General features: G+C 43.9%; 1 protein-coding gene across 1 annotated transcript; it reads right to left on the reverse strand.

Annotated features, from left to right (window-relative positions):
* On the reverse strand, positions 1 to 26,313 carry SYDE2 (synapse defective Rho GTPase homolog 2). Its single transcript, XM_059854152.1, has 7 exons — positions 26,156 to 26,313; positions 22,033 to 22,734; positions 12,377 to 13,476; positions 10,438 to 10,564; positions 5,731 to 5,912; positions 4,638 to 4,869; positions 1 to 2,495 (listed from the first exon to the last, which is right to left on the reverse strand). The coding sequence occupies exons 1-7, from the start codon at positions 26,262 to 26,264 to the stop codon at positions 1,993 to 1,995; spliced, it is 2,955 nt and encodes a 984-aa protein (XP_059710135.1). The 5' UTR covers positions 26,265 to 26,313; the 3' UTR covers positions 1 to 1,992.

Raw genomic sequence — 26,313 nt, forward strand, 5'->3', positions numbered from 1 at the left:
TTTTGTTCTTAATTCAATTTTATTTAGAATTTAAATTTATAGTTTAAAAAGTATGCACATTCTGTAGGTATAAAAGTTTAAAAAAATACATCGATTTATTGATAAATGCTTCAGGTTAAATTTACATTTTCATTCATATCATTATATTGCAATAATTGTTTTGCATCTTTTAACACTTATAAAAATAAATTAGTGAGATTGAATAACCCATTGGAACCATGCTAAAATAATTCCTTAGAAAAGAGGGGTGAAGTTTGCCATAGCAATTCTTAATTCCTTGCTACTGTAAATAAATAACTCTTCAATTAAGCAGTATAAGGAAGTACAGGTTAGCAGAAAAGCACTTACCCACAGGGTGAATGGAAAGCCATAGTGGGATGTCAAAACTCGTACCAAAAAGATGCAGAATTAATTTCTACCCTGCCAGATGACAGCAACTGACCTCTGAAAACACCAAAACCTTCTCAGCCCCACCTGCCCAAATCCCCCCTTCCTTGGGGTGTGTATGTGACCTGTAGAGGACAAGGAATGACTCTGTATGTCCTTCTGGTTAGAAGGACTATCAAAACACCTGTATACAATTTGGTGACTATTTTTACCTGAATCAAGAATGTGTTTCCTTAACATGAAATGCTTAATGGCTCACCATAAATGATTAGAGATAAGAGAGGCTCTGAGCAGACGGTGATAGCTGAATCTAATAAGGTCACAGTGAACTGCAATCCCACCCAAACTCCCCAGGAGTAATATCACTCCACCCATTCAACCTCACGTGACAACTCTGGTTTCCATTTTTGTGAGAGTAATATTAAAAAAAAAAAAAAAAAGTAAGTGGATTTGTGCTGAATTTGTATCTTGCATCTCCAGAGCCACAACCCTTTAGAGAGGGCTCAAATGAATCTAACTACCAGCAGCAGCCAAGAGTACCACAAGAAGAATACATGAAATTCGGGAAAGAAAAAAACGTACCAAAACATCAAAAACAAAGCAAGAGGTTATAAAGGAAAAACAAAAAATATTTTTTGAAAAGTAAATACCTTCCAGACCTTCTTTATATGTGAAAAAACCCATGGAGGAAGAAACAAACAATGAGAACAAACCACCAAACCAAACAAACAGAGAAAGGGTGGCGTGTGTGTGTGTGTGTGTGTGTGTGTGTGTGTGTGTGAGAGAGAGAGTTAATAGTCAACACCTGCAAACGGCTGTTCCTGCAATACACAAGGTCATTTACATTAATCATTCACCCTACCTTCTCTCTGGCCATGTTTCTGTGCATAAATCAAATGCTGTGTTACCCAAAGGGTAACCTTGTCCTGGCATCACTGAACATGTCTTCCTGGAAAAGGGAACATTTCACAATTCTGAGACCTTTCCTTTACAAAGATGGCTACAGACACATGCACATTTATACATAGATATATACAAACAAGGTTAGAAAAATATTTATTTTTGCTTGCTTAAATAATTACTGAAAAGTGTTAATACAGTAATACGTTAATATTTGTACAATTAAAACTTTATATATAAATATTATATAAAGCATTTTTCATAGCAGCCATTGCATATATAGTAAAACAAGTCTATCTGAAGTCCCTGCTGCAAAACTCAGGCCAAGCAGCGTTCATCCTCTGCTGAGAGGAGCATCTGTACTGGGGCCAGGAGTTCAGGAATGAGGAATTCTGCTGCCACTGACAGCAGAGATGTTGCTTTATCTTCAATCAGGTACTTCCCAGGCCACCTAAGTGCACAGTGTTTTTAGGAAGAAATGCCACTATGTGGAATCACATCACAGTCTAAGCTTGTCTCCAACACAAATCAGGACAACGCCTTCTAAGGGAGAGTCAGAAACATTACGGAATGGCTTCAAATGTGCTAACACGAGGTGGGCTGTGGCCGTACCACAAGGTGCTCAGGGGCACCATCACTCCTCACACAGCTAGGGAAGCCCAACAAGGGCACGGAGGCACAGGGAGATGTCGTGCAGGACAGGATTTAATAACTCATATTTAGTTTGTTTTTATTGAGTTCCCTTTCCAGGTTTCCTATCAGAGTATCAATACTTTCCTGCAGGTCCTTGAGGTGTGCTCTGTGATCCACTGCAGAGTCCATGGCTGGCACTGTCAGGCAGCTCCCAAAGGGAAGCTCTGTGGGGCCGGGCTGCGGGCGTCCCGCGGGGCCGTCCAGCTCCTCGGCCCTGCTGCTGTCCTCCCCGCTCTCCGTGCCCTCCGAAGGGACGTCGTCGTAGTCTGCCTCCCCCAGGCAGTCCCTGGGGGCTAACAAGTAGTTCTCCCCGCAGCTGCTCCAGTCCCCAGCATAGCGGTTGCTCGACGGGCTGTCCAGGCCCGCTGGCCTCGGTCTGAGCACCCCCGACATCTCGGAACCGCTCAGATTCAGCACCTGAGGTCTCTGCCTCTTGGGCCTCAGGTAATTCAGGCAGGACGAGTGCTCAGGAAATGCATTCAGATGTGCTGGTTCTTTGGCAGGCGAGTGATGAACTAGAAGAGAGAAGTTAAACCAGTCACAACTGAACCCATGCTGCAACAAAAAGTCGGTAGCAGCTGCCCACTGTCATCCCTTGATGTCCCACTAAGAGCATGCATGAATACATGCAATCTTACAGCCAACACATTGCACACTTTTTGCCACTGTTTGATATAAAATAATTAGGAAAAACTACTGCAAAATATTAATTTCGAAGATTCATGCTGGATTCAAATTGCAGCAGAAAAGCCTTTCTAAAAGCAGAAACTGCCAGAACACCAATTAAGTTCATTGTTCAAGTTAATCACCATCCAGCTCTGGGTCAAAGAAAAGCACACAGCTCAGTTCACACACTTCATCCAGGCTAAGGAGTAACAGAAAGAAGGCACTGCAAAAGGGGTTAAAACACAACAAAAACACCACCACTGGAAACACCTAGAGAAGCTGACGACACAGGGAGCCGAGCTCTCGTGCTTCTCTTCTGCCCTAACACTCTGTGCCACTGAAGAAGCTCCCCTGCAGTAATTTTTCTGTGCAGCACAAGCAGAGGCACACTCACTCACACGGGTTTGCTGGCAGCGTTACCTGAGCTCACAACTGCACAGCACAGTTACTGACAGGCTCCTCTGCTGTGACCTGATGCCTAAGGCAAACAGCACTGCTCTGCTCACTGACCTGGGCCTATTAAGTATCTGAGCTGCAAAACTTCTGGTTTTATACAGATCACTGCTTCTTGTAATGAGCAGCAGAGACTTCCTATTCCCATTCACCACTGAAAAGGCAGTGCACACAAACCCATGCAGTTCACCACGTGAGCCCCTCCTTGTTAGACTCCCCACACGCAAGCACAAAGATTCAGCCCTGAAATGTGCCCAATCCTTCTCCTTCTGGATCCACAGTTCAGGTCTCTCCAGGGGATTTTACTTTATGTCTTGCACAGTAACATGCAATAACTCTCACTGCTTTCCCCCCTACTATAACAAAACCCCTTCTGTTTAGACTATGCTCCATTAAGATGAAGGGCCATGGGTTAACAATAACTTGCCAGTGTTACACGGGCTGACCAAACAAGGCCTATTTGTTTTCGCTTGGAAATATACGGAAATCGAAGTATTGCACAACATGCTGGTTATCAAGCTGTCTCAAACTACAGGAGATTAAATATAAGGGACCAGACTGTGATCCTTCCATTCAGTCTAAGTGTGCTGTTTACACTGTGTGGTATCACCTACTCAAGTCTCTGCATTTGTGTTTTACCCCCCTTTTAACACAATATCCTGCACAGTTCTTGCAAGCCAAGGAATAGGACTCGGCTTTTTCTTCTAAGTGAAGGAGAACTCTCTACTACTTACCCTACTCCTACCCTCTTAGAGCAATAGACACTACTATGGGCAGAGCTGCATCCACTTGGTTTTGCAGTCCACAGCAGCCATGCTGTAACCCATCCCCATGGTTCCAAGTAGTTTCTGCACAGTATTTGCTCCCCAAACAGCTCTTGGTCTCCCTCTTCCTCCACCTACAGGCCTCATCTCTGCTGCATAGACTCACTCATCTGACTGAAAGCTTCTTTTCATTTTTGGTGATCAGCAGCTTTGGAGCTGCCCACCTGCAGCTGACAAGTGAGCAGCAGCATCTTCAGTCACCTCAAACCCATCATGGAGTAGCAACATTTTTCCTTATGCAAAGCTCTGCAAAAACAAGTAGAAGTTGCAGACCTCTTACTCTAAGGAGGTCTTCAACTCTGCCAAATTGCAAGGGTGAAAATAAATTAACCTCAACAGGTCAAAGCTGAAGAGCAGGGCAAAAAATCCCACACTTCTCTAATTCAGGTGTGGAAACTTTAATGTCACTGGGTTTGTGTTTTTCATTGTCTTTACTCACCACATAAAGTCTTTACTATTTCTTTCATTATACTCAAACACTGCCATATGGTAAGAAAGCAATTAAACCAACAAACTTCCCATTTAGCAAAGTGCTGAAATAGAAACTGCCATAATCTATTTAGATTAACAGGTGATGCCATAGTACCTCACACTTGTTAAGAGCTCTGATGCTGCTCAATCATCCTGTGAATTACAGGATGCCACAGTACAGTGTCACACAGTGCAAACACACAGCAATGGTTTGACTTTTTTTCCTTGATCAGATGAAAGTACCTGGCCACAACTGAAGTAAGTAGTGAAGAACCTCTATGTGCTTTTTGAAGTCCAGGGCACTAGCAAGCTCCTCGGAGTCTGTGAAGACTCTGTTGTTATGGTTGGTGGTCTCCTGCCTCTGGCTCAGTAACACAGGGCCAAAACACACAGCTAAATTCTGGCACGTCATCTTATTTACTTCGTGGTAAGAAGCCACCAATTTCAGGTGATCCAACAGCATCTTCAGGGTAGCCTAAAGAAACAAAATACTGCTCAGGAAACCAAACACTAGACAACAGTGGTGCTGGTCACAGCTCTAAAGAGAAACGATCAAGGCTGATAGCTCTGGTTTTCCTACCAACACCCATCAACAGAACATCCAAGTGCTGAATTTGAAAAGCTGTATTTGACTATGACACAGCAGACCAATTAAGACAGACTTTCTGGTAAAACTCTGTTTCTTATCTGAACTCAGTTTCACATGGATGAGTTTTCTCACAGTACATTAGGAAGGGAGGAGAGGCTGCAGAAGCAGTACAGATGATGCAGGTACCTTAGAAAATAAAGAAACCCTCGATATGACGTCAGCATCTGAACAAGCTTCCAGGTAATTCCAGGTACTGTGCAGGCCCCTGCCTCCCTCTATCCCCCCCGAAGGGGCTGTGGTTTGTGGTGCTACACAGGAATTTGGCAGGTAACAGTGCACAGCTCTCTTACACTGCACAGCACGGGAAGCAAAGGCTTTATTGCACATACTTAAGAAAGAGGAATAGATTTGCCCAGGTAATTGCAACATACAGATCAGAGAGCTCCGCAGGAGTGGAGCAGGACAACACACAGGACTTATCATTTATCTGATCTTGTAAAAGTAGAGACCACAGCCTTTCATTCAGTTTTAAAGAAACAATAAAAAAAGAAAACTAGAGCAAACTCAGCAATGCAGACCCTCCAATTCATTGCAGCATGGAATTATTTTCAAATATGTGGAGCATCACATATGCAAGTGAACCCCTTGATCTGACAAACAGTTCTGAGACATTTTGTATCCCGTGTGAAAAACATTCCCTTAGTTTCTGAAGCTTGTGATTTACTTGAATGTGCTAACACTACTCACCTTCTCAACATCTGGCAGGCAATCCAGAAGGGCTGCTGTGTGCTCAGAGTCACTTGGGTCATTCTCACAGCCGTTGGCTGTCATTTTCAAGGGATTTTTCACCATTGCATCCAACACTGCTTCATAGAGCTGCTTGGTTATCAGGGGAGAGGGCAGCTCTCGCAGATAATCCTTTAGGACACCTAATGAGACACAACAGCTGCCTTTAACAAGCTGCAGATTCTCTTTGCAGCCGTTTTTGGGAGCATTAAAGCACATCAACTGCACTCATTACACAAGAAAATCCTCTGTGTCAGTGCCAAACCTGGCACTCAGGAGTGAGGGATGGGAGGACAACACCAAAAGGGCACAGCAAAGAGGGGCTGGAGCACAGGGCTGCTGCATGTGCAGGAGTGAGGACACTGGGCACCAGATGAACATCTCTCCAAGCTTCCCTCCTTCAGGGAAGGGGAGGCAAAGAAAGGACTCAGAGCAGTCCACCTCCCATCCAAGGAAAGGAGCTCTCACAAACACCAAAGTCCAGTTTGATGACCCCTCCTCTTTTATATAAGCCTATCAGTCAGTTTTTCTCTTCTGTTTATTTTCAGTTATAAAATTATGAGCAAACATCCCAGTGCCAGGGGCACGTATAGCAAAGCACATGGAGTCTTCTCAGCCAGCCAAGCACAAACCAAACATGTCCTCATGAGAGAGAGCCACCAGCCCCCTGCTGCCCCTGGGTACCCTGCAGCCCCAGCACACCACGCACCCCAGCTGTGACAGATGTGATTCACACCCACGGGAGGCACTGCCTGAAGTGCCCAGCACCGAGCCCTCCCTGGGGCACAGAAATACTGCAGCATTTCTGCAGCTGGGGTGTGCTGGGGCAGAGGCTGTTTCCAGGGACTGCAACAACCAGACAAACACCTCATTAACACCTCTTCTTTCCAAAGGGGAATTGAGTTTAGCATTCTTGTAAACTGGCTTTGGAACCTGGCTGATACTTCATTTTAAGAGGGATTTCAGTGACTGGAAGAATAATAATTAATAAAACTAAAATATTAACAGCAGCCTCTGGTAAGGACATAGCAGGATGCTATCCAGGAGCAATAAACAATAACAACGAAGAAAAAATTGGAGGAAACAAGCCTGCTTCCCAGCAGTTTTCATTTTCCTTAAAAATTTGCTTTCTGTGCCACAAATATCTACTAATTTTAGCTAGATCACAACTGCATTTAAATACTTTGTTAGGAAGAAATGCTGGACTAAAGCAAAGAAGAAGTACCTGTTCAAAAGCAGGTACTGCAGTTAACAAAGCAGCCTGTCCTCCAAACAGGTAAAGTTTGAAAGGCAGATTTTTTAGCAGGCCCTCCTCACACTCCTCACAACCTTGTAAAATCTCACATCACAGCAATTACCATCACACTGTGCTATTTAACAAAGCAACAATTTTCATGAACTCGAGCCTGTGTAACGGAGCTGTAAAATGAACTGTACAGCGTGGGCTTTGTTACAAGGTAGTTTGTAACAAAGTACAGGGAACAGAAGTTAACATTTTGCCTTTCACATTCAAAATGCATGTAGTTGTCTTCTACCTGTTTAAGTATTTTCATTTAAAAAAGAATCCTGCCCTTGCAGCAGTGCAGCTACTGAAGCTGCGCTGCAGGAGCAGCACTGCCTGAAGCAGCAGTGCCCTGATCCGGAGCCACCAAATCACCTCCTGCTGCAGCAGGGGCAGGGGCAGCCAGGCAGAACCATCTCTGCAGACACCACACGGCCTCCAGGAGCTCACTCTGTGCTTAAAATGGGAACATCCCCTCAGGAACACAAAATATGAGAACAACCACTTTTTCCTGAAAAAATATTTACCCTGGTGTTTTGGTGGGACTTTTTTGTTTGCTTTAAAAAGAATATGCACTTTTGGTACTTCTCCACTAAAGTGGCTAGTTTTTGTTTAGTAACTTACTCATATTCCTCCTTTCCCACCAAATATTTTTTCTTCCCTGAATTTAGAGGCTCATGTTCCCTATGTGGATTAACTGGTTAAAATATTTATGAAAAAAATGTGGGAGATGCCAGTGCTGTTTCAACATGGTCTAGGATATTTTCCTTTTTTCATAAGCAAAACATTAGCAAGAGATGCTGACTTCTATCAAGATCTCTGTTTCAGTTGTGCTTTTTTTGGAGGCAGAGGCTGAAATCAAAACCAGCTTACAGTAGGAAATTATATGTTCTAATCAAATTGGCTTACACTAAACACTGACAACTGTCTATTAATAATTATTTAGCAGGAATTCCTGCAATAGCATCCACAATCATAGGACTACCACCTGCCAAAGGACTTTCTCCTGCTCAGCTTCAGATAGCAGGATGGTTTGGGAGCCATGAATGCCCCTTGACCTTTCTAAATCCTTTTGCTATTCACTCAGCTAAATTAGCCCTCTAGGAGGCTGCTGTTATTTTTTTTTCCATGAATCTACGCTTCCTGCTGCTGCCAGCCCACTAGCACATTCCTCTTGACACAACCGCACACAACAAATTTAGACAGAGTAGAAATGGCCATCCACTTCATTAATTCCTCATTTTTCTGACCCAGTGAACTGTTAAGAGTATTGCAAGCTTTATGCAGAGATATGAGTTCACGTGGATGCCAATAGACACGATGCAACAACATGGCTACAGGTCAGTTCCATGAACTGCCTGCACGCCTCAGTTTGATCCATGAACCCACTTCACTGTGTGTCAGCCTGTGCCAATCCCAAGAGTATTTCTCAGTCAAGATTTAATCATTAAATGTTCATTCTTTAGTCTCTGAGAGCTGTCAAAAAAAATATTATTCATCTTTTTGGAAAGGAGTGCTACTCAAATTTCAAAAAGGACATAAGGCAGCACTTCTCTTCAAATCAGCCAAGATTTATGCTGAGGATTCATATTCTGTGGAACACATGTTTTGGCTGATAGACGTATGAATCATGTGCATCAGCCTCAGCATTAAGTAATCAGGGGAAACATTCCCTCTCAACTCAACTCCCTAAGCACATGCAGTAAGTTTTGTGGGCTCTTTTATTCCTAGCAGTAGGCACAGTGGCTAACTCAGCTGTCCACAAAAACGGTAGTTTCCCCTGTCAATCCACAGCAGGCAGCTTCCAATAACTGGAGTGGCTACATTTGGTCAGTGGAAGGTACAGATGCCAATAGCCCTTCCCTCCCTGCTCCCCCAGCCCACAGAGCCCCTGCAGTCCTTGCAGCACAACGCTGACACAGGCACTGCAGGCACCTGCACAGCACAGCTGAAAAGAAGCTGCTTTTCAGTGTAATTCCTTAAAACTCTTTTTCCCTTGTAAGGAAAGGAGCAGGTAAGTAAACTCTTGCAAGAGAATGCAACTAAAGGACACCCACTTGACCTTCTGTAAGGCAGAAACCAAAGATGCAGTCTTTTCCCTCTTGCAATGCAAACTCTGGATGCAAAATGATTTCATCGAACAATCTGATATTAGAAGTTCTCACAATTTCTTCTCATTAATTTATTTGTAAAGAGAAGAATATGACCCAGTTTAAAAGATCATTTATACTTTTTACCTTTACTGTACACCTCGTTTATAAAAGACCTAAACAATTCTATGATTCTATAAATACAAGTTTCTGATGCTGAGAATGCTGGTACTTGTGAACAACATTGAGCCCCACAGCAAAATCAGCCAAGGCAAATAAGGAAAACTGACTGGCTGCACACTCTGAACCAAGAGGTTTATGTAACTCAGTAAATGTTATCAGAAGATACTACCCGATGACATGTTGTATCATTATAAAATGTAATGAATAAAATTAATTCCCAGTACATTGAAATGAAACAAACCTCCAAACAGGGTATAACTCTTCTATACAGCTGGATGTTGGATATTACAGAAAGGGTTTTGGCACAGAAAATTTACAACCCATTCACTGTTACATTTTCCATCCCTTGATATACAGGCAGTGAATGCTTCTGACTAATTTCCCAGAGCAACTGGCTTACTCATTGATGCCTGAAATTAGATCAACTTTAGCTTACATCAAATATCAATAGTTATAAAACTGTTCCAGTTTTTAGCAAACCAGAAAAACCTCAACAACTTACTTCAGTTCTGCAGTGCAACTCCTGTGAAGAGAGCCATGTGAGGAGCTGATGCAGACAGGCTGCCCAGGACCCTTCTTACCCCTCCTGGAGCACAGCTTCAGTAGCTGCACTGCTGCAAGGGCAGGATTCTTTTTTAAATGAAAATATTTATACAGGTAGAGCTTGCTTGCACTTCACTAAGTGAAGGGGCACTCCAGGGAGCAGGAGAAAGCTCTGCAAGGCTTCTAAAGAAGTAGTGATCAAATGAAGGCATTTTCCTGCAGCTCTAACTAGCCTGCACAATACAATGGGAAATCTGTTTCCATAACTCCTCCAATCTCCAACATAAAGGGGAGAACAGCTGGTCCAAGGCAACTCTGGGTCACATGGTGAGGATCCACCAGCATAGCAGAGGTGCCTGATCACAACCAAGCTTTTCCAGATCTGCTCCAAAACAAACCAATGGCAGAGGTTAAACCAGCTCCAAGAGCCCAGCTCCTTTCAGACTCCCACTTCCCTCTGCACCTGGTGGAGCAGTTACTGAAAAGAGTTCAAAGACAATTTCCCCCTTGTAAAGGTACATGAGGAACATGGCACAAATCTGTTGGAAGAAAAGCAAGTAAATGTGTTACCTGTTATGACATTAATGTCTGGGTACTGGCTCTCACAGAGAGTAACAGCCTTGCTGTCCCTCTCAAACGCCTCTCGAAGCTCTTTCTTCACCGCTGCCGAGCCACAGAGCCGGTACAGCCCCACCACCTGCAAGGACAAACCACAGCCCTCATCAGCACTGCCTGCCCAGGCACCAGTGACTGCACTGTGTGCTGTGCCACCAGAGAGCCCAGAAGTGGCTGTAACAGCACTGTGTGCTGTGCCATCAGAGAGCCAACAGCAGCTGTAACTGCACTGTGTGCTGTGCCACCAGAGAGCCAACAGCAGCTGTAACTGCACTGTGTGCTGTGCCACCAGAGAGCCAACAGCAGCTGTAACTGCACTGTGTGCTGTGCCACCAGAGAGCCAACAGCAGCTGTAACTGCACTGTGTGCTGTGCCACCAGAGAGCCAACAGCAGCTGTAACTGCACTGTGTGCTGTGCCACCAGAGAGCCAACAGCAGCTGTAACTGCACTGTGTGCTGTGCCATCAGAGAGCCAACAGCAGCTGTAACTGCACTGTGTGCAGTATTTGCAGTCTATAGGAAAGTCAAAAATGTCAGACAAGCACGTGGTTAAAAGAAGAAGTCGACAGTATATTTTGCAGTTTTGGTTCTCTTTGTGCAAATACAAAAATAGATTTCACGCTCAAAAGCATCAAGTACATTCAGATAACTCAAATCCCAACTGCTTCATTACCAGTGTTGCCTTGACTACCCAAGATCATTTGCATAACTAGGTGCTAATAAGTGCATATTAAAGTGCTGAAATCATAGGACATGTATACTAGAAAGAATAAAACTTCTCTTTTCCAATGATTGAATGTTAGGAGAAGTATCCACAGGAAAAATCACACAGCTAATACCAGCAATGACTTTCAGCAAAAGAGCCATGTGGAAGTTCCATTTCCCTCCATAGTTCATGACCTGGGTTATGAACAGCAGAGCTAATCTCATCACACCTGCAAGAATATCCAACCTGTCAGCAATTTAAAATAGTAACACTGGTGGGTGTGACTACTTCTCAATTTCACCTGAGTGAGAACAGGTGCAGAAGACAAGGAGGGCTCAGGTATGCTGTGGAACAGCAGGCAAGAGTCCTCCCACCAGTTTCAAATTAATTGCCATGGGGAACATCTGAGCTTAGGACTGTGCATAGTCCTTCTTAACAGACCTCATTTCTAGCACCCATAACCAGTGATTTTTTTTCCCATACCACATTTCTCACACATATTTTTATTCATTAGATTACATCAACCAGTAATGGGATGAAAAAAAGAAATGGCGCTTTTGCTTTGCAGCATTCCCAATTTTGAGGACAACCTGAAGAAAGACAAGGAGCAGTGGTGTGGGCAAAGAACTAATTCAGCCCCTCAGGGACTCATCCTAATGCTGTGTACAAAGTGGTGACAGAGATGGGTCTCAGACACACCGCCTTCAGACTCCACCAAAAGATGGGCTCACTGTGTCCCTGCACACTGTCTCAGTTTTGGGTTTGAGCAAACAGTGAACCATATCATTCTGGCATTTAGATGTGTGTCCCTACAGATTGACCCATGTCTCAGGGGTCAGACATTCTCAAGTTCTCAACTGATCTCTGCTTTCTGAGGGTGACTCTACACACCGGGGGCTGCAAGTTTGTTTCACAAACCCCCCTCCTAAAGCTCTGCTAGGAACAGTTCCTGTGAGCAAGTGTACTTCTCCTCTACAAAGGCCAAGATGGAAGTGCTGACTGCACACAGTCCTGCTATTCTTCCCACATTGCAATAGCCAGTGTTCACCACAGACAAGCACAAAGGGAAAAAAAATTGTCTTGTAAAGATGTTTTTAATTTCCCCCATTTCCACTCACTATTTACACCGCAACAACAGCTATCTCAACATAGAAATATTGACAAAAGAGATTAAAATATGCACAGTACCTGACAGCCTCTCTTTTCAATCTCCAGAATGCATTTCTGCAACAAAAGTGGCACCATCAAGCCCGCATTTTCCTTCTCTACAACTTTCCGAGCATCCACCCCAAACATCACAGGCTCACGGTCTGTGTCAAGGCCATCGAGAGAGTTCTCCCACTGCTCCATGAGTGACAGCTTGACATAAATAAGCCCCCTGGGCTCCAGTTTGACAGCTAGCTGATGTGTTTTGGTGACCCGAAAGAGAGTGGGAAGAGCCACAGTTCCATGACAACACACTCTGTTTTTCCGTGGGGTGGGCTCCCAGCTGAACACCACCAGCTTTAAGTGCTGAGCATTTTCAATTTCTATGTTGAATGTGTGGTCCATGTCAAGAAATGTTGTCCTACATGTGAGCAGGGCAGTCCTTGCTTTGTTTACTGAGTCAACCTGTATTGCACAAAAGACATCTTTTGAGTCTATTCGTGGTGGCTTTAAGTCTTCAGCACCATAAAAGTGAATGCTCATGAGTCCAGAGATATACTGAGAGCACTTGGGTTGATCAGAAAAGTTGTAGTGTCTGAAGGCATCAATATCTATTTCGGGTTTACCACTGTTACTTGGAAGGCTCTCCTTTCCTTTCCCACACTTGGTGTCATGTCTGTGTTTACCTGATTTTGTTATAAGTTCAGGAGAGTCACCATCACTGAGGTAACCACCTTTGTTGAAGGATTTGGAGCTCCTTGAGCTCTTCTTTTTGTAGGTGTGTTGTGAGGACACACTGCTGTCAAGATGGTAACGGCTTATCACATTCCTGCTGGCAGCTGTGGTTGAGTTTCCAGAAGAAGGCAAAGACACTGTATGGCTTGTATCCCGGCAGCTACTTTTCAGCAGGGAAGGAGGATTATCTGAACTACTATGGCTTGAACTTCCCTTCACACTCAGCTTCCTGCTCAGCTCTGGCAGCTTCTTCATTTTCATGGAAAGCTTTCTCACAGTCCTGGGAGATTTAATTCTATCAGGGAAAGGCCAGTTGATTGATCCGCTTTTTTTCAGGGGACTGGGACTTGGAGGAGAAACCTCTGTGGAGGGTATATCAGGCTTGCGTGCAAGAGCAGCTCCAAACCCTTTAGGACAAAAGAGAAGGAATAATCATTTTCAAACTGCAATTCTTGGCAATGAAAAAATAAAATTTCAACTTGGGGAGAACATGTACGATTTGTCACAACCTGATAAGTACAGTTCATTCAGACACCCATCACTCATTCCCTCAGATGTTCACAAGTGGTCAAAAAGCTGTGCTCTGCTGACTCGTTCAGCCAAACTTGGCAATTCATTGTCAAAAGCCAGATTTGTTCTGCTTTATGGAGATGAAAGGGCCAGAAACTACATATAAACAAATGAGCAACTGCACCCGCTGCATTCAGCTCGACCCATTTGTGCTGCCTCCCCCAGAAAAGCACACACGGCCACATTCCTGGGGCACAAGTGCAAGGAAACCAGACTGAAAAAATCCTGGAAATATGGCAAAGGCACCCTTGTCTACAGAGCAGTCAGCTACACAGCCAACACATCAGCATTGCCATTCCTCTTATGTCTAGAGGAAAGACACTTGTCTCTAGTAAAGAATGTGGCTCTTTGTGTCCCTCTATTACCTCAAACAGCCCCAAATCTCTCCTGGGTAGATGTAGGCAGTCTCACACCTTTTCTTTCATTTTTCTCAGCTTCTCCTTTCTACAGCATGATGTAAGATTTATTCCTTCCAAAAGCTGCATCCTGCACTGCCTCATTTCACTGCCTGCCAGCAACCTTCCATGTTTCCTGGCACTACCACCCCACAAGAGAGTTTAAAGTTAGACAGCTCCCAAGTGACATCCTCACAGCCTCACAGGAAATCACCCCCTTTCAAGGTACCAAAAAGAAAAAATAAATATAACAGCAAGCACTGGTGCTAAAAAGAGCAAAAAGAAAAAAACCAAACCAACAACACTTCCTCAATTCAGCAGTAAAGAACAGCTAATTAAGGAACAGAATTAGACATAAGCCAGTACTGCACACAGGCAGGAACCTGTGGCTCACCTCATGCTCTAATACCCAAGGAAATGCAAATACAAAATTTTGCTCAAGTCATTCTCACTTTTACCAGCATGAGGCAGTAATAACTGTAAGAAAATTGATCATTTTACCTGAGTTAAGAAACAATTCAGGAGGGAAGCTGAGGGCAGAATGACAGATAGATATTAATAAATTATTACTTTCACTTAGAATCACTTTCCTTCCCTTAAGAAACAAAGACTGCCTCTTGCTAGCAACAGCCATCCCAATCACCATTTTCAAATGTTAGCAGCTCCCAAGGGGACTGGGTAGCCTTGCCTGTGCAGGCTGGGGCTCTATAAAGCCCCCAAACACACCAACCCTGTGTGAAGCAATTAGTTCAGGCAGCTCACAGATTCAAACACCTTTATCCATCCATCATTCCCCTTTGCTAGCCACGGAAAAGGAGACTGTTTACAACATATGAAAACAAAGAAAGAAGTGTTGTTTTCACAAGATGCTTAGTAAACCATACTTTAAAGGAGTTTCTCCTTCAGATTTGCCAAGGACTTATTACTTTAATTCTAAACTAATCACTTCAAGCCCACAGCAAATAATTCTTACAAGTACTTTGTGCATTGAAATTAATTTTCACCATTGAACTGTAATGTACTTTTTATACTTCACCAAGCCTTAACAGCTAAATCAGGCAATCTGGTCTTTGACCAAAGTCATCTGCTGTGGTTTTGGTTCCCTTGCCCCCTTCCAAGAAAAACCCTACAAAGGCTAGTTCTAGTCTCAATAGAAGTTTGGATTAAGTAACTTTTGCAGACAGTGGCTTAAAAGAGTATCTTTATAAAAGGAAGTTTTGGTTACGAAGAATAATGCATAGAATCTGTTTTCCAGAGGAACAGAAGAAAATTCATTTAATCCTGCATCTCATGGAAGTAGTTCTCTTGCAGGGGAAGGGCTATTTCTAGCACGCCTGCTGTGCTTTTCTGGCAAGCAGCTAGTTAGAAATGTGGTGTTTGATAAAGGCAGACAAAGCCTTCCCTTGTACTGCAAATCACCGCACGGTCCCACTGGTGGGCTGGTGTGGAGCACTCTATAGCAATCACTGCCACACTGCAGCCTCTAACATTAATCTCCCCTTTCTGTCAAAACTCTTTGGCACAGGCTTGGAAAAGCAGGCCAGCAAATTAAACTTCCCCCCCCAACTCATTAAAACCAAAGAGTCAATCTAACACTATGACTTTTATGTGTCCAACTTCTGCTGCGTTCAGCAGCAAACAGTTCAAGTGAAATATGCGGCTGGAGGAAAGTTAACAGTGCAGTATTATGCAGGATGGTATTCCCATCAGCACTGAGCCACATGTTGTTCCACTAAAGCCAGCAATGTGCTGAGGTATGCACGCAATTTTAAAAGAGTGTACATGACAACTCTGAACAAGCTGCAGGAGGAGTTGTAGCACAGTCCAGTAACACTTCACTTCCCAGCCTACCCAGGGGACACAGCTTTCTCACAAGGGTGACAGCAAAACTGAATTGCCCCTCTTTTCTCATCCAAGTTACAAGACTGTGCTGCAAACAACAGTGAGACATTAAAAATATCCTTACAGAAGGGTGATAGGAGAAGGTAAAAGGTAAGAGGCACCTGTTGCACCAGGACAGCACAGAGATGGTCAGTTTTATATACATACACATGTGTATGTGTATGTGACATTTATCTTTTACAGTGAGAACACTCAATCCCTGGAAACAACCAGGGACATGGTAGAATCTTCACCCCTGCAGGTTTCCAAGCTGCAACTGCATGGGGTGGGGTAGGAGGTCTCATTTAGGCTCCTTGTTCCTCTGAAGGGTGAGCCAGATCATCATCTGATGCCCTCTCCAGCCTGGGCTGTTCTATTATACTGGCTTTAATACATTTGCCTTGTGCCTTCTGACACTCCAGCAGTATGAATACAGGGTTAAAAAAAAGCTTTTGGAGAACAATGCAATCCAAGTCAAAATGAACTGACACCCTAAGTAACTATGTGTAACATCAGCTGTTGGTTCTGCTTGAGTAAAAAGCCACTTTTTACTTTGCTCAGCACTGTGGCTGTGTGAAAGCAAAAAGCCTTTTCTCAGACACAGAAACATGAAGAGCCCACAGTGCCTCACAAACCAGGCCCCTCTGCCAGCCCAGCCATCCAGGTGTCCACAGGACAGTCACTAGTGTCCCCTCAGTCGAGCAGGCCCCTACACAACACTGCCCCAAGGGAAGAGAGGGCTCAGACTCAAGCACTTACAACACAGCCCCTGCCAGACATGTGCAGTGATCTAGCACAGTAAACATGCTTGTCTGACCCTGTTTAATGCTGTTTAAATGTGTTTGGTCACATTTATCACTGTCACATCCACTGCCACCAACACATGCTGTTTTACAGGCACATTTGACTACCCTGTTATATATGTCACATTCCCCATTGCTTAAGATAGGGTTTCTGAGTTATTTTAAAGTTACTCAGAAAACCTGCAATTTATTTTTGGGCAACAAGTTGAGGTGACTAAGCTCGTCAGAAAGCTACCAGTTGCCTTCTACACCACTCTCACTATTAGCCACTCTCACACCTAATGGAAATGCTGAGTTAATGTATTAAAAGTGAAAAAGCAGCAAATCAAAATAGAAGAGTCCAAATGTCTCAAAACCGTTCTTGTAGCAAACAACATGTGAAAGAGGGCTACTGGTTCTCTGTGGTAGAATCCACTGATCTGGAACCTCAGCTGACACCCTGCACATCAGCTCCACTGATGTCAAAGGCTGTTAAGTTTCTCAGGGGCAGGCACAGTTCTAGACCTGTTCTGATATAAAACTTCAGAGCAGAACTGTAAATGGCATTGAGAGAACAATTCATGATATATCAAATTGAAGCAACTCCAATCAAGATGTAAGGTAAGCATCACCTCTATCTACATCAGCAACTGGGCAAAAGAAAATTAAAAAACTAAAAAGCACTTTAAAAAACTGTGTTAGAAAAAAATTATTTCTATGTAAAATCTTAATTACTTATCTAAATGAATGGAAGAATCTCTGCATTGAACACATAAAGAAAAGTCTTTTTTATCTCTATATAAATTACTACTTTGACAAATGCAGTCCTTATTTCACATACTGCTTCAGAATCAAGGAATGGAGAAATTATTAAAAAGGTAAAAAAAAAAATCTCAGAATTTTGTAAAGATAGTTTGTTTTCTTTGATTACACACTGACACTAATAAAACTGTGATGAACTCATCAACCCAGGGATTACTTTTATAGGAGCAAAAGACAGAAAATATATTGCTTAAAATTGAAATGGGAGGTGGTTACAGCACACCCCCTCCAAGGCTCAGGCACGAGAGGTGAAGGGGGTGACCAGTGCCTGCTTCCTCATCCTGGTGGTGATCCTCAGAGCATCCACCATGGGGTATCTCATTGCAGACAGGAGCAAGCACATGTAACAGCACTTTACTGACCAGATTTAAAGAGCTCAGTATCTCCAAAGCAGCATGAGTTTGCTGCAGATATTTGAAACATTAATGACCCTGCACACTAACCACAGGCGGCTCTGCTCAGCCGCTGGAGCTGCACCAAGGCACTGGAGCACCGCAACGATGCCAGGCACTGCCTGCCCTGGCTGCTCTCACAAACATTTCCTCTCCTCACTGGGTCTTTCACAGCATGAAAAGCAGCTCTGCCCCTATTTTCCCCATCAGAGGATATATACAGTTACTCAGGATAAATCAGAAACCGAAAAAGGCAATAACTATTTTCATGGAACTGCTCCCACTCCACAGTTTTACATCCTGTTTTTTCTCTCACCAGCAGGTCTTTATAGCATTGTCACCCCATGAAGCCAAGACAAATGCATGAATAAGCCCCTGACCTCCACAAACATGTGCACAAACTCCCCAAAAACCCACCTGAGAACTGGCTTCACCTCTGCAGGAGAAAGAGGGAGCAAAGAGGCCTTTCTAACAAATCCCTAACCATTCTGGTATCTCACACATTGTGCAAGTATTTCACATCAATGCACTTCTGTTTTGTGAAACCAAAGCTCCTTGCACTTGAAAAACAGGTAAACCACAAAGCATCTTCCATCTGGGAAATAAGCATGAAATTTCAAAAATAATATTTGTAACATGTGGAAGGAAAGGTGTAGATAGCATTTGCTGCCCAGTATACTCTACCTATATTGCTGGAAGTTTGCCTGCAACATGTAAGCATGCAAAATATTTGCATCCTTTGGCCCAAAAAGATGTATTTGGAAACCAGGATAATGGTCACAGCCTTAAGTGAGAAAGAGCCCTGTAGTTTTAATAGGAATTAAGCCAAGTTCCAGTTGGCACACATCAGGGTTAAGTGAGAACATGGGATCCATCTTCACTTGCCATAACATTGGAAAGAAATTGTTTACAGTGATTCTTACCAGGATTTTCCACCCGGACAACTAACTCAAGTACATTTTTAGTAGCAAAAGCACAATCCAGATCCTGGCAACCTTCAATGCACCGGTCCTACCAGGATGTCGCTCAGATACATGAGAGGATTCCACTCGTTAGGTAGGCACTAATACCAACAGTTATCCTCCCCAAAAGCAAAAATACTGCAAATTCTTCAGAAGGCACTATTCAGAGCTCTGTGGTGTAAATCTGTCTCAGGACCCAACATTACCAAGGGATGCTTTTCTTCAACAACTTGCAGGTATACAAACGTCTATAAAAACACACAGTCAAGAGCTCAGTCCTAAGGAGTTTTAAAGAAAATTTACTTCAACATTTTACAGTGAAAAAAATTCTCATATTGCATTTGTAACAAAAAAAAAATTCTATTTTTCAATCATAACCATTTCGTCTGTGCAAGGAGACACATAATTAAAAACAGCCTCCAGGGTTCTTTCCACTTAAATTCTTCTCCCACAGACCTAGGAGCCTAAGCTGGGCTGTTTCTACATTATTAACTTGGAAACAAGTTACCTTCTTACTCCTACCTTTTGAGTACGTGTTATAAAAAAAATACAGGATTTTTTTTACCAAGCTTTGCTATAAGGGTGCCTTATTTCTAATCAGTTTCTTTTTTAAAGCCAACAAGGCAAGAATTATTCACTATGGAATTACCTGACAAATCCTATTAACATAAATGGCATTTACTGCAGAAAGTAACCAGATTAATACCAGGAGCTAGGGGTGTAAATTAAGACTATGGGACAAATTAGCACCTCTACAACTATGATCCATTGTACTGGTAACAGTTACAGGAAGTACCTATTTGGTGCTCTGTTTGGAAAGACCCACAATAACAGAATTCTATCATTTATTCTTTTCATAAAGAAATCTCCTGTCTAATAAAGACTCAAAAAAGCAAGGAAAAAGAAAAAAAAAGGCATTACTATTTTCTCTCTACAAAGCTGGAAATCCAAGTAAGGCAAAAATGTCTAAACTTTTAAAGGTAAAATTGTTTCCATTGTCCAAAGAAGAAAACAGCAAATGGCAAAATAAACAAATATATATATTTTCTTGGATTTTGTACAACCCCACTTTTTTTCTGTCTGTGCTTCCCGAAATCTAATGTTTAGGCTCCAATGCTAACCAGTATTGACATATTATATATGACATCAATAAGAAAGGTAAGCAGAAAAGCTTCCCCAAAGCTTTAATTTCTTATTTGACAGGAGTTATTGCATAATGTACTCAGCTCTCTACAAACAGAGACATCCATTTCATACCAGCTATACAATTCAAACAAGGTCCTAACACTATAAATAAAGTGAAATTGGCCATGGTGCCTTTCATGTAGCAATTTTATATGGATGAGCTGTCATTTTAAATTTGACTGAAAATAACTGTAGATACTTTAACTGGATTAAAAAGAACTAAGCCACTTCTCCATAATAAAGCCAATTACTAAGCAGCAGGGATCCACTTCATCATCAATTAATCTATTCAATGTGATCACCACCCAACACACGTAGAAGGAGAGCTGCATTTGAAGTACCTTAATTACCTAAATGCATAACAAACAATCAGGTGAAATTTGTAACTTCTCTCCCAGTTTCAGGAAACTCTTGAAATTGACAGCTTTGCTTTCAGAAATAAATGTATCTTCAGTATGGAAACAAACTTGACATTTGTCTTCTCACAGAAAGGGACTAACTTCTTAAAAAAAACAGTCACCCAGGTAGGGAGAGATTAACCAACTAAATGGAGGTCAAGCAGTTTGCAGGACACACACAGCCTTCCTAAATAACCACACTTAGTGACCTCTACAAAGCATCTAGAGCCCCAACAATGACAAAAATCTACCAAAGAACATATTATCCCATCTGTCTTGCAAGCAAATAAAACTGGTCTAAGTATTTAAAACAGCTATAAAGTGAGCTATTTGTAATAAATGCCCAAAAACTTTAACACACTTTGCAACTAAAAATATGCTTGTATCTGCAGCATTTCCATGAAAAGAATAAAATGTGAGCCCCCAGAAGACCAAGAGTTTTTTCTTCTGCTGTTAACAGCAGTTGCTCTGGTTCTTTGAAAACAAACCCTGTTCCCAGAAGTACACCAGGAATCCAGGCACAGCAGCTCCCAGTACAAAGGGACATGGGGCCAGAGACTGCAAAGATGGTGAGGCTGGATGGGGACAACCCAAAAAGAAGCCCCTCCAGAGGGCGATGCACACCTGGGCTCCCACACCCATGTTTCAGGTCTTTTCTGATCAACCAGGCAGAAATGCAGGCTCTTAAATGTCAGTGTAAAGTGTAACCTTTCTCCAAAGAAAGGAACCTGGAATTCCCTGTCTCCTGAACTTTATGCTGTTTCTAACTTTGAACAGGACACTAGAGGTAAGGTCGAGATAATATGAGGCACGTAAGTAATTAAAAGTAATACCTTTTTGGAAAGGGTTGGGAGAGTTTTTTCTACTTACTTTTGTTTGGTGTGGTTTTATATTTGTTTGGGGTTTTTTAACAGACTGGGAAAAATCCTTAATATGATGCTGAATTCACACACTAATGGAATTATGGAAACGAGACTATCAAACACTCAGCCAAAGATAACAAGGAACAAAGAGGCTGCCTTCTGAAAGTGAAAACCACTCTTCTCCAGTCTATTAGATTAGCCTGAGACAGTCAACAAGACAGTAATTACAGAAAGCGACGTGATGAATAGCATTTACATGGTCTACCAAAAGGTCTTTATTAAAAAGTCCCAGACAGCAAGTTAAAGAACCTTCTGCAGACATTAAGTAGCTTTGAGGCAAGAATCCAAGGCCAGGGCTAGACACCAGCTGACAAAGGAAACCCAGTGTGTCCTCACATTACCAGGCTTCAGCAAGCTCATTTTGTAAAACCTTTGTCTTCAGTGAGGTGGGGGCCAAAGAGAACCCAGGCCAACCACACCTGGACATGCCATGAACAAACTGACTGGGAAACAGGGAAACAACAGCACACCTCTGCACTTGGCAGGCATCAGTCTCACAACCCGTGTCATTTTCAATGCACTTGACATGCACTTCCACCAAAAGTTTACGTGATAACGTAAGAGGTGGAGAAAGAGAAAAGAGACGTAACAAAGGTTTATTATTCCCCTAAAATACAAGAAGTCCAAACACTTATGTTTCTGGGCAGTCTTACCTGTGGAAGGACACTTGAAGGCAGGATTGTCCTCTGCTGCTGGCACAGCGGGAGCCTTGCAGGCAAACCTCTGCGGGGGCTGCTGTGGCTGTTCCCCGGGCTGCGCCGCATCGGCCGGGCTGCCCTCAGCGGGCTGGGCCCAGCCGCTCCCCGCGGCATCCGCCGAGCGCGCGGCTCCCTCAGGGGGACTCGTGGCCCCCCCAGAGTCACCCCCAGGGTGGGCTTTGTACCGAACGGACGGGGAGCCCACAGCAACAAGGCTATTCACAGCAGAAGGGTGGACCCCGGGCAAGTCGGGCTCATCGTCTTCAGGGATGGGGTTGTACCATATTTCTCCTTCATCATCCGCGTCGCCGTCCTCGCCGCAGTCGGGGCCGGCGCTCCCCAGCGCGGCCGGGCTCGGCAGGGCGCAGCTCCGCTCCCGCCCCGCGGCCGGCCTGCAGGGAGCCCAGGGCACTGCGGGCTCAGGCAGCGGCACGGGAGATCTGGGTACCGGGACAGCGGGCCCGGGCACTTCCTTACAGGCATTTTCTTCTTCCAGAGGAGGAGGGGGCCGTCGGTGGGTGCTCTGCTGCAGCCAGCTGCGTTTCTTGGAAACGGTGATGCTGTTCACATGCGGCCTGTGCTCGGGCACCTCGCTGGCCTGGGGGCACTCGGGCTCCTTCCTGCTTCTCGAAGCTATGTAAACATTTTCTATGAAATCTGTTCCCAGAAAGGAAGGCAAAAAAGAGAGGGAAGACAAATACAAATGTTTAGAATATCGTTTTGCTTTTGACAGATGAACACATTTGCCGTTGTATAACACTTGCCGCAGACCTCATGTGAAAGGACAAAAGATAAGGTGATATGAGCACAAAATTACATTTCAGTCCATCAAAGCAGAATGTGCACATAGCTAATAAAGAGCCGGGCATGTTTGGCTGTATTTTTAACACCACATAATTTAGATAAATGGCAGTGAGATAGCTCTGCTGAAAGGTCATGCATACTTCCACAGAAACGGCTGCTTTTTTCTGCCAAGTTCAGGTGCAATTGGTTTGAAAAGTTACTACACAGTACTTCTCCAGTTTAGTTATGCCAATGAAGAAACAGTCCAAATGTACTGCCTAAATGGCTACAAAACTCCCACAGCTATTAACTTCTAGATTTCTATATAAATAGAGGTGACGATATGTCTTACACAAGAACCTCCAGAAAGGACTGTCCTAACCAGCTTTATCCTACAATTAAAACAGAAGCATCCCCTGATTTCGGGGGAAAAAAACAAAACACACCATCATGAAAATAAGGAAGGAGAAAGAAGAAATGTAGATAAGCTTTTAAACAACAAAAAATTCATGCAAGAAGTACACAAATTCGACTGACTGTTCCCAAAACCTGAGAGTTTCATTGAAGCAACAGACAAACATTTAATTGTCCATGAAAAGTGTTGCTCGCACTTGAGCCCCCTGTCAGAGCACAGCCAAGCTCCACTCAGCAGCAGTGCCATACCCCCCGGCTGCAGCACATTGGGGAGCTGCGACCCCTGCACTAGGACTGGAAGAAAAGCTGCAAACACATCCAAATTAAAATCAGGGAGCAGGTCAGACAACCCTCATGCTGCTCTGTACACCAGGACAACCTACACTGGCTCTCTCAGCCATTGAGGCTGAACAGGGAAAACTGAGTTCACATAAAACAGGCAACTTCTTTTCACATGAAGCCCTCTGCAACTGGAAATTCCAGATGGAAGCAGCTATTTATTACTGCTTGAACTTTAATCTTAGCAAAGACTTATTTTCACACCGATAATGGATGTTAAAATATGGGCACCTTTCTGGAGGACTCACGGGAGCAGCTCCGTAAATCCAGCCAAGTTTGCTGTAGAAAGGGAGACATGAAAAAGACTCATTTGAACACCTTCCCTTTGACCCTCTTTTTAGGTTTGTACTTTAATGATAGAAAAGATCCTTGATAAGATCTGAAACACCACCGTTTTATTTGATGAAAAATTCATCATTTGGTGATTTTTCAAAAGCATAGTTTGCTTGTTCAGCTAAACTGCAGTACTATCACTGTTTGTAATTTGAAGAAATAACTTGTTTCAAAGAACTAACAAAATTAATCATGCTCCTTTTGAAGCCTTTGCACACCTCTGCTGAAGTGCTTTGCTACACTTGGGGCCCAAGTCAGTCAGGTAACAGAATCTGAGAAAAACGTGAATGCAGATCTCTTGTCAAAGTTTCAGCGATTTGGCAGCAATCATACTCCTTCCCCCACCCACAGCCTAGAAATGGAAGCATGTCGTTGTAATGGTTCCTCCTCACACACTGTCACACTACAATTTCAAGTAAGAACTTGAAAAGGATAGCTCTGCAATGGCATAGGGCTATGCCTATGTTTCCAAGAAGTCTCTTTGGGTCAGGGACTTCTCGGGTAGGCATCCTCCTGCCAGTGACAAACATCCCAAAGTCCTTGCTTCATTCCAAGGCTGGTCCCTGCTCTGGTGACATAAATAGAAGGAGCATCTGAGAGCTGTATTTCCACAAACAAAAATATCTGCTACTTCCTGCTTTGCTGTAGAAACACTGGTCCTTCCGCACTGGTTAGGACAGCCTGCAATTCCCAAAACGACAGCTCCAAAGCAGTACACTGTGCCTAAGCATACACCCAGGGACACATCTGGTGGGAGCCTCAGGCTGCTCTCCAGTCCCAGCAGCAGAAAACTTTGTTTTCAACATCCACCCAGGTATCTCCATAACAAGCCATCTGCAAAAGCTTAGTGCAGAACCATCAACAAGCACAAGCCTCCAGCCTCCTCCACCAAGGCTGCCCAAAGGGACACGCCACCTTCCACAGGGCTCAGGACGATCCCCACTCTCATCGGCCACATGCTGCCAGAGGTCACCGATTGGAAATGCCCACTGAAACGCATCCAAATGATACACTCACACATACATCTCCCAACTGCAGTTTCTGCAATTGCTAGCAGTATTTGCAAGCACTGCTTCCCCTTTATTCGAACTTGGCCCTGATCCTGAAAGCCCTTATGCCTGTGTTTATTTTAGTAACAAACTGGTTCACATGCAAGTATCTGCACAACCAGCGGTTCAATACCATAAAGGTAGTTTTCAATGTTGTTAGCTGTTACAGGAGTGAGTCAATTTTAAATAAATACAGAGCTCTGAGAGACCTATAGGTCAGGAACATACTTTTTGTTCTAGAGCAATGCTTCATTCAGAAGAATGCTGCCTACTATTAGCATTTTCACATATCTATTTAATATTACATTTAATATAGTTAAGACCGTGTCTCCACACAAATACCAAAAATGAAAACAGTTCCTTTTCAAAAGGCTTCAATATGGTGTTCAAGAAAAAAAAAAAAAGTCAGATATTTCCTTCGCCTTTCATTCCATTGACAAAAAAAATGAAATAAATCAGTATTTCAAGTTAAGCTATAATAGTACCAACACGTGTATGCTCAGAAATCAAAGCGTCAATGTTTCAACTCAACTGCAGGGAAAGCTGACCTTATGCCAACTCCGTGGGCACAGAAAATACTTCACCACGATACCATGCCTTGCTTTGCAGATTGCATGGAAGCAGGGAACAGCTTTATCCAGCCTCTCCATATATGGATCAAACAACTCTCAGTTCTTATGGCTGATATTTAAACACGTTCTCTTTAACTAAGCCTCCTAACAAAAGTATAAGATAGAACTACTATATAGTCAAATGGAACAACGACAAAACAGAAAATTGATCTTTAAGATTCCGAGTGCATCTTTAAAAAGCGAACAAACCAACCAAGCCCAGCGGGCAAACAGCAGCCGAGGAGTGACAAGCAGATGTGGGAGACAAGACAACGAGCACACAGCGCACACAGCGCTGGTCGAAGCCCCAGGAGCTCTCGCTTTCACGAGGAATTCCAGCTCCCAGAAGAAGCGCAGGTACCGATGGCACGCTGCCGCCGCCGAGGACCGATCCGAGACCCAAGCTCCCGCCCGGCCCCGGCGCGGCGCCCCGGGCAGCGGGCACGGAGCATCCCGGTGCCGCGGGAGCCCCCGCCCGGCGCTGGCCGGCAGGTGGAGGAACGTCCGCGGGCGGGCAGCCGGAGCCGGCCGAGCCGGGCGAACACTTACCCTGCGGGGCGCAGATCCCGCCGTGGCGGTGCCCGGCGCCCGCCGCCGCGCCTCGCTGGGACCTTCTGCCCCGCAGTTTGGAGAGCGTCCTGCGGAGCGGGTCGGCCATGCCTGGCGCTGCCTCCGCGCCGCGCTCAGCGGGCGCTGCCCCCCGGCCC

Source organism: Haemorhous mexicanus, chromosome 9 (genome assembly GCF_027477595.1).
Source record: "Haemorhous mexicanus isolate bHaeMex1 chromosome 9, bHaeMex1.pri, whole genome shotgun sequence".
In the NCBI taxonomy this organism is placed as follows: domain Eukaryota; kingdom Metazoa; phylum Chordata; class Aves; order Passeriformes; family Fringillidae; genus Haemorhous; species Haemorhous mexicanus.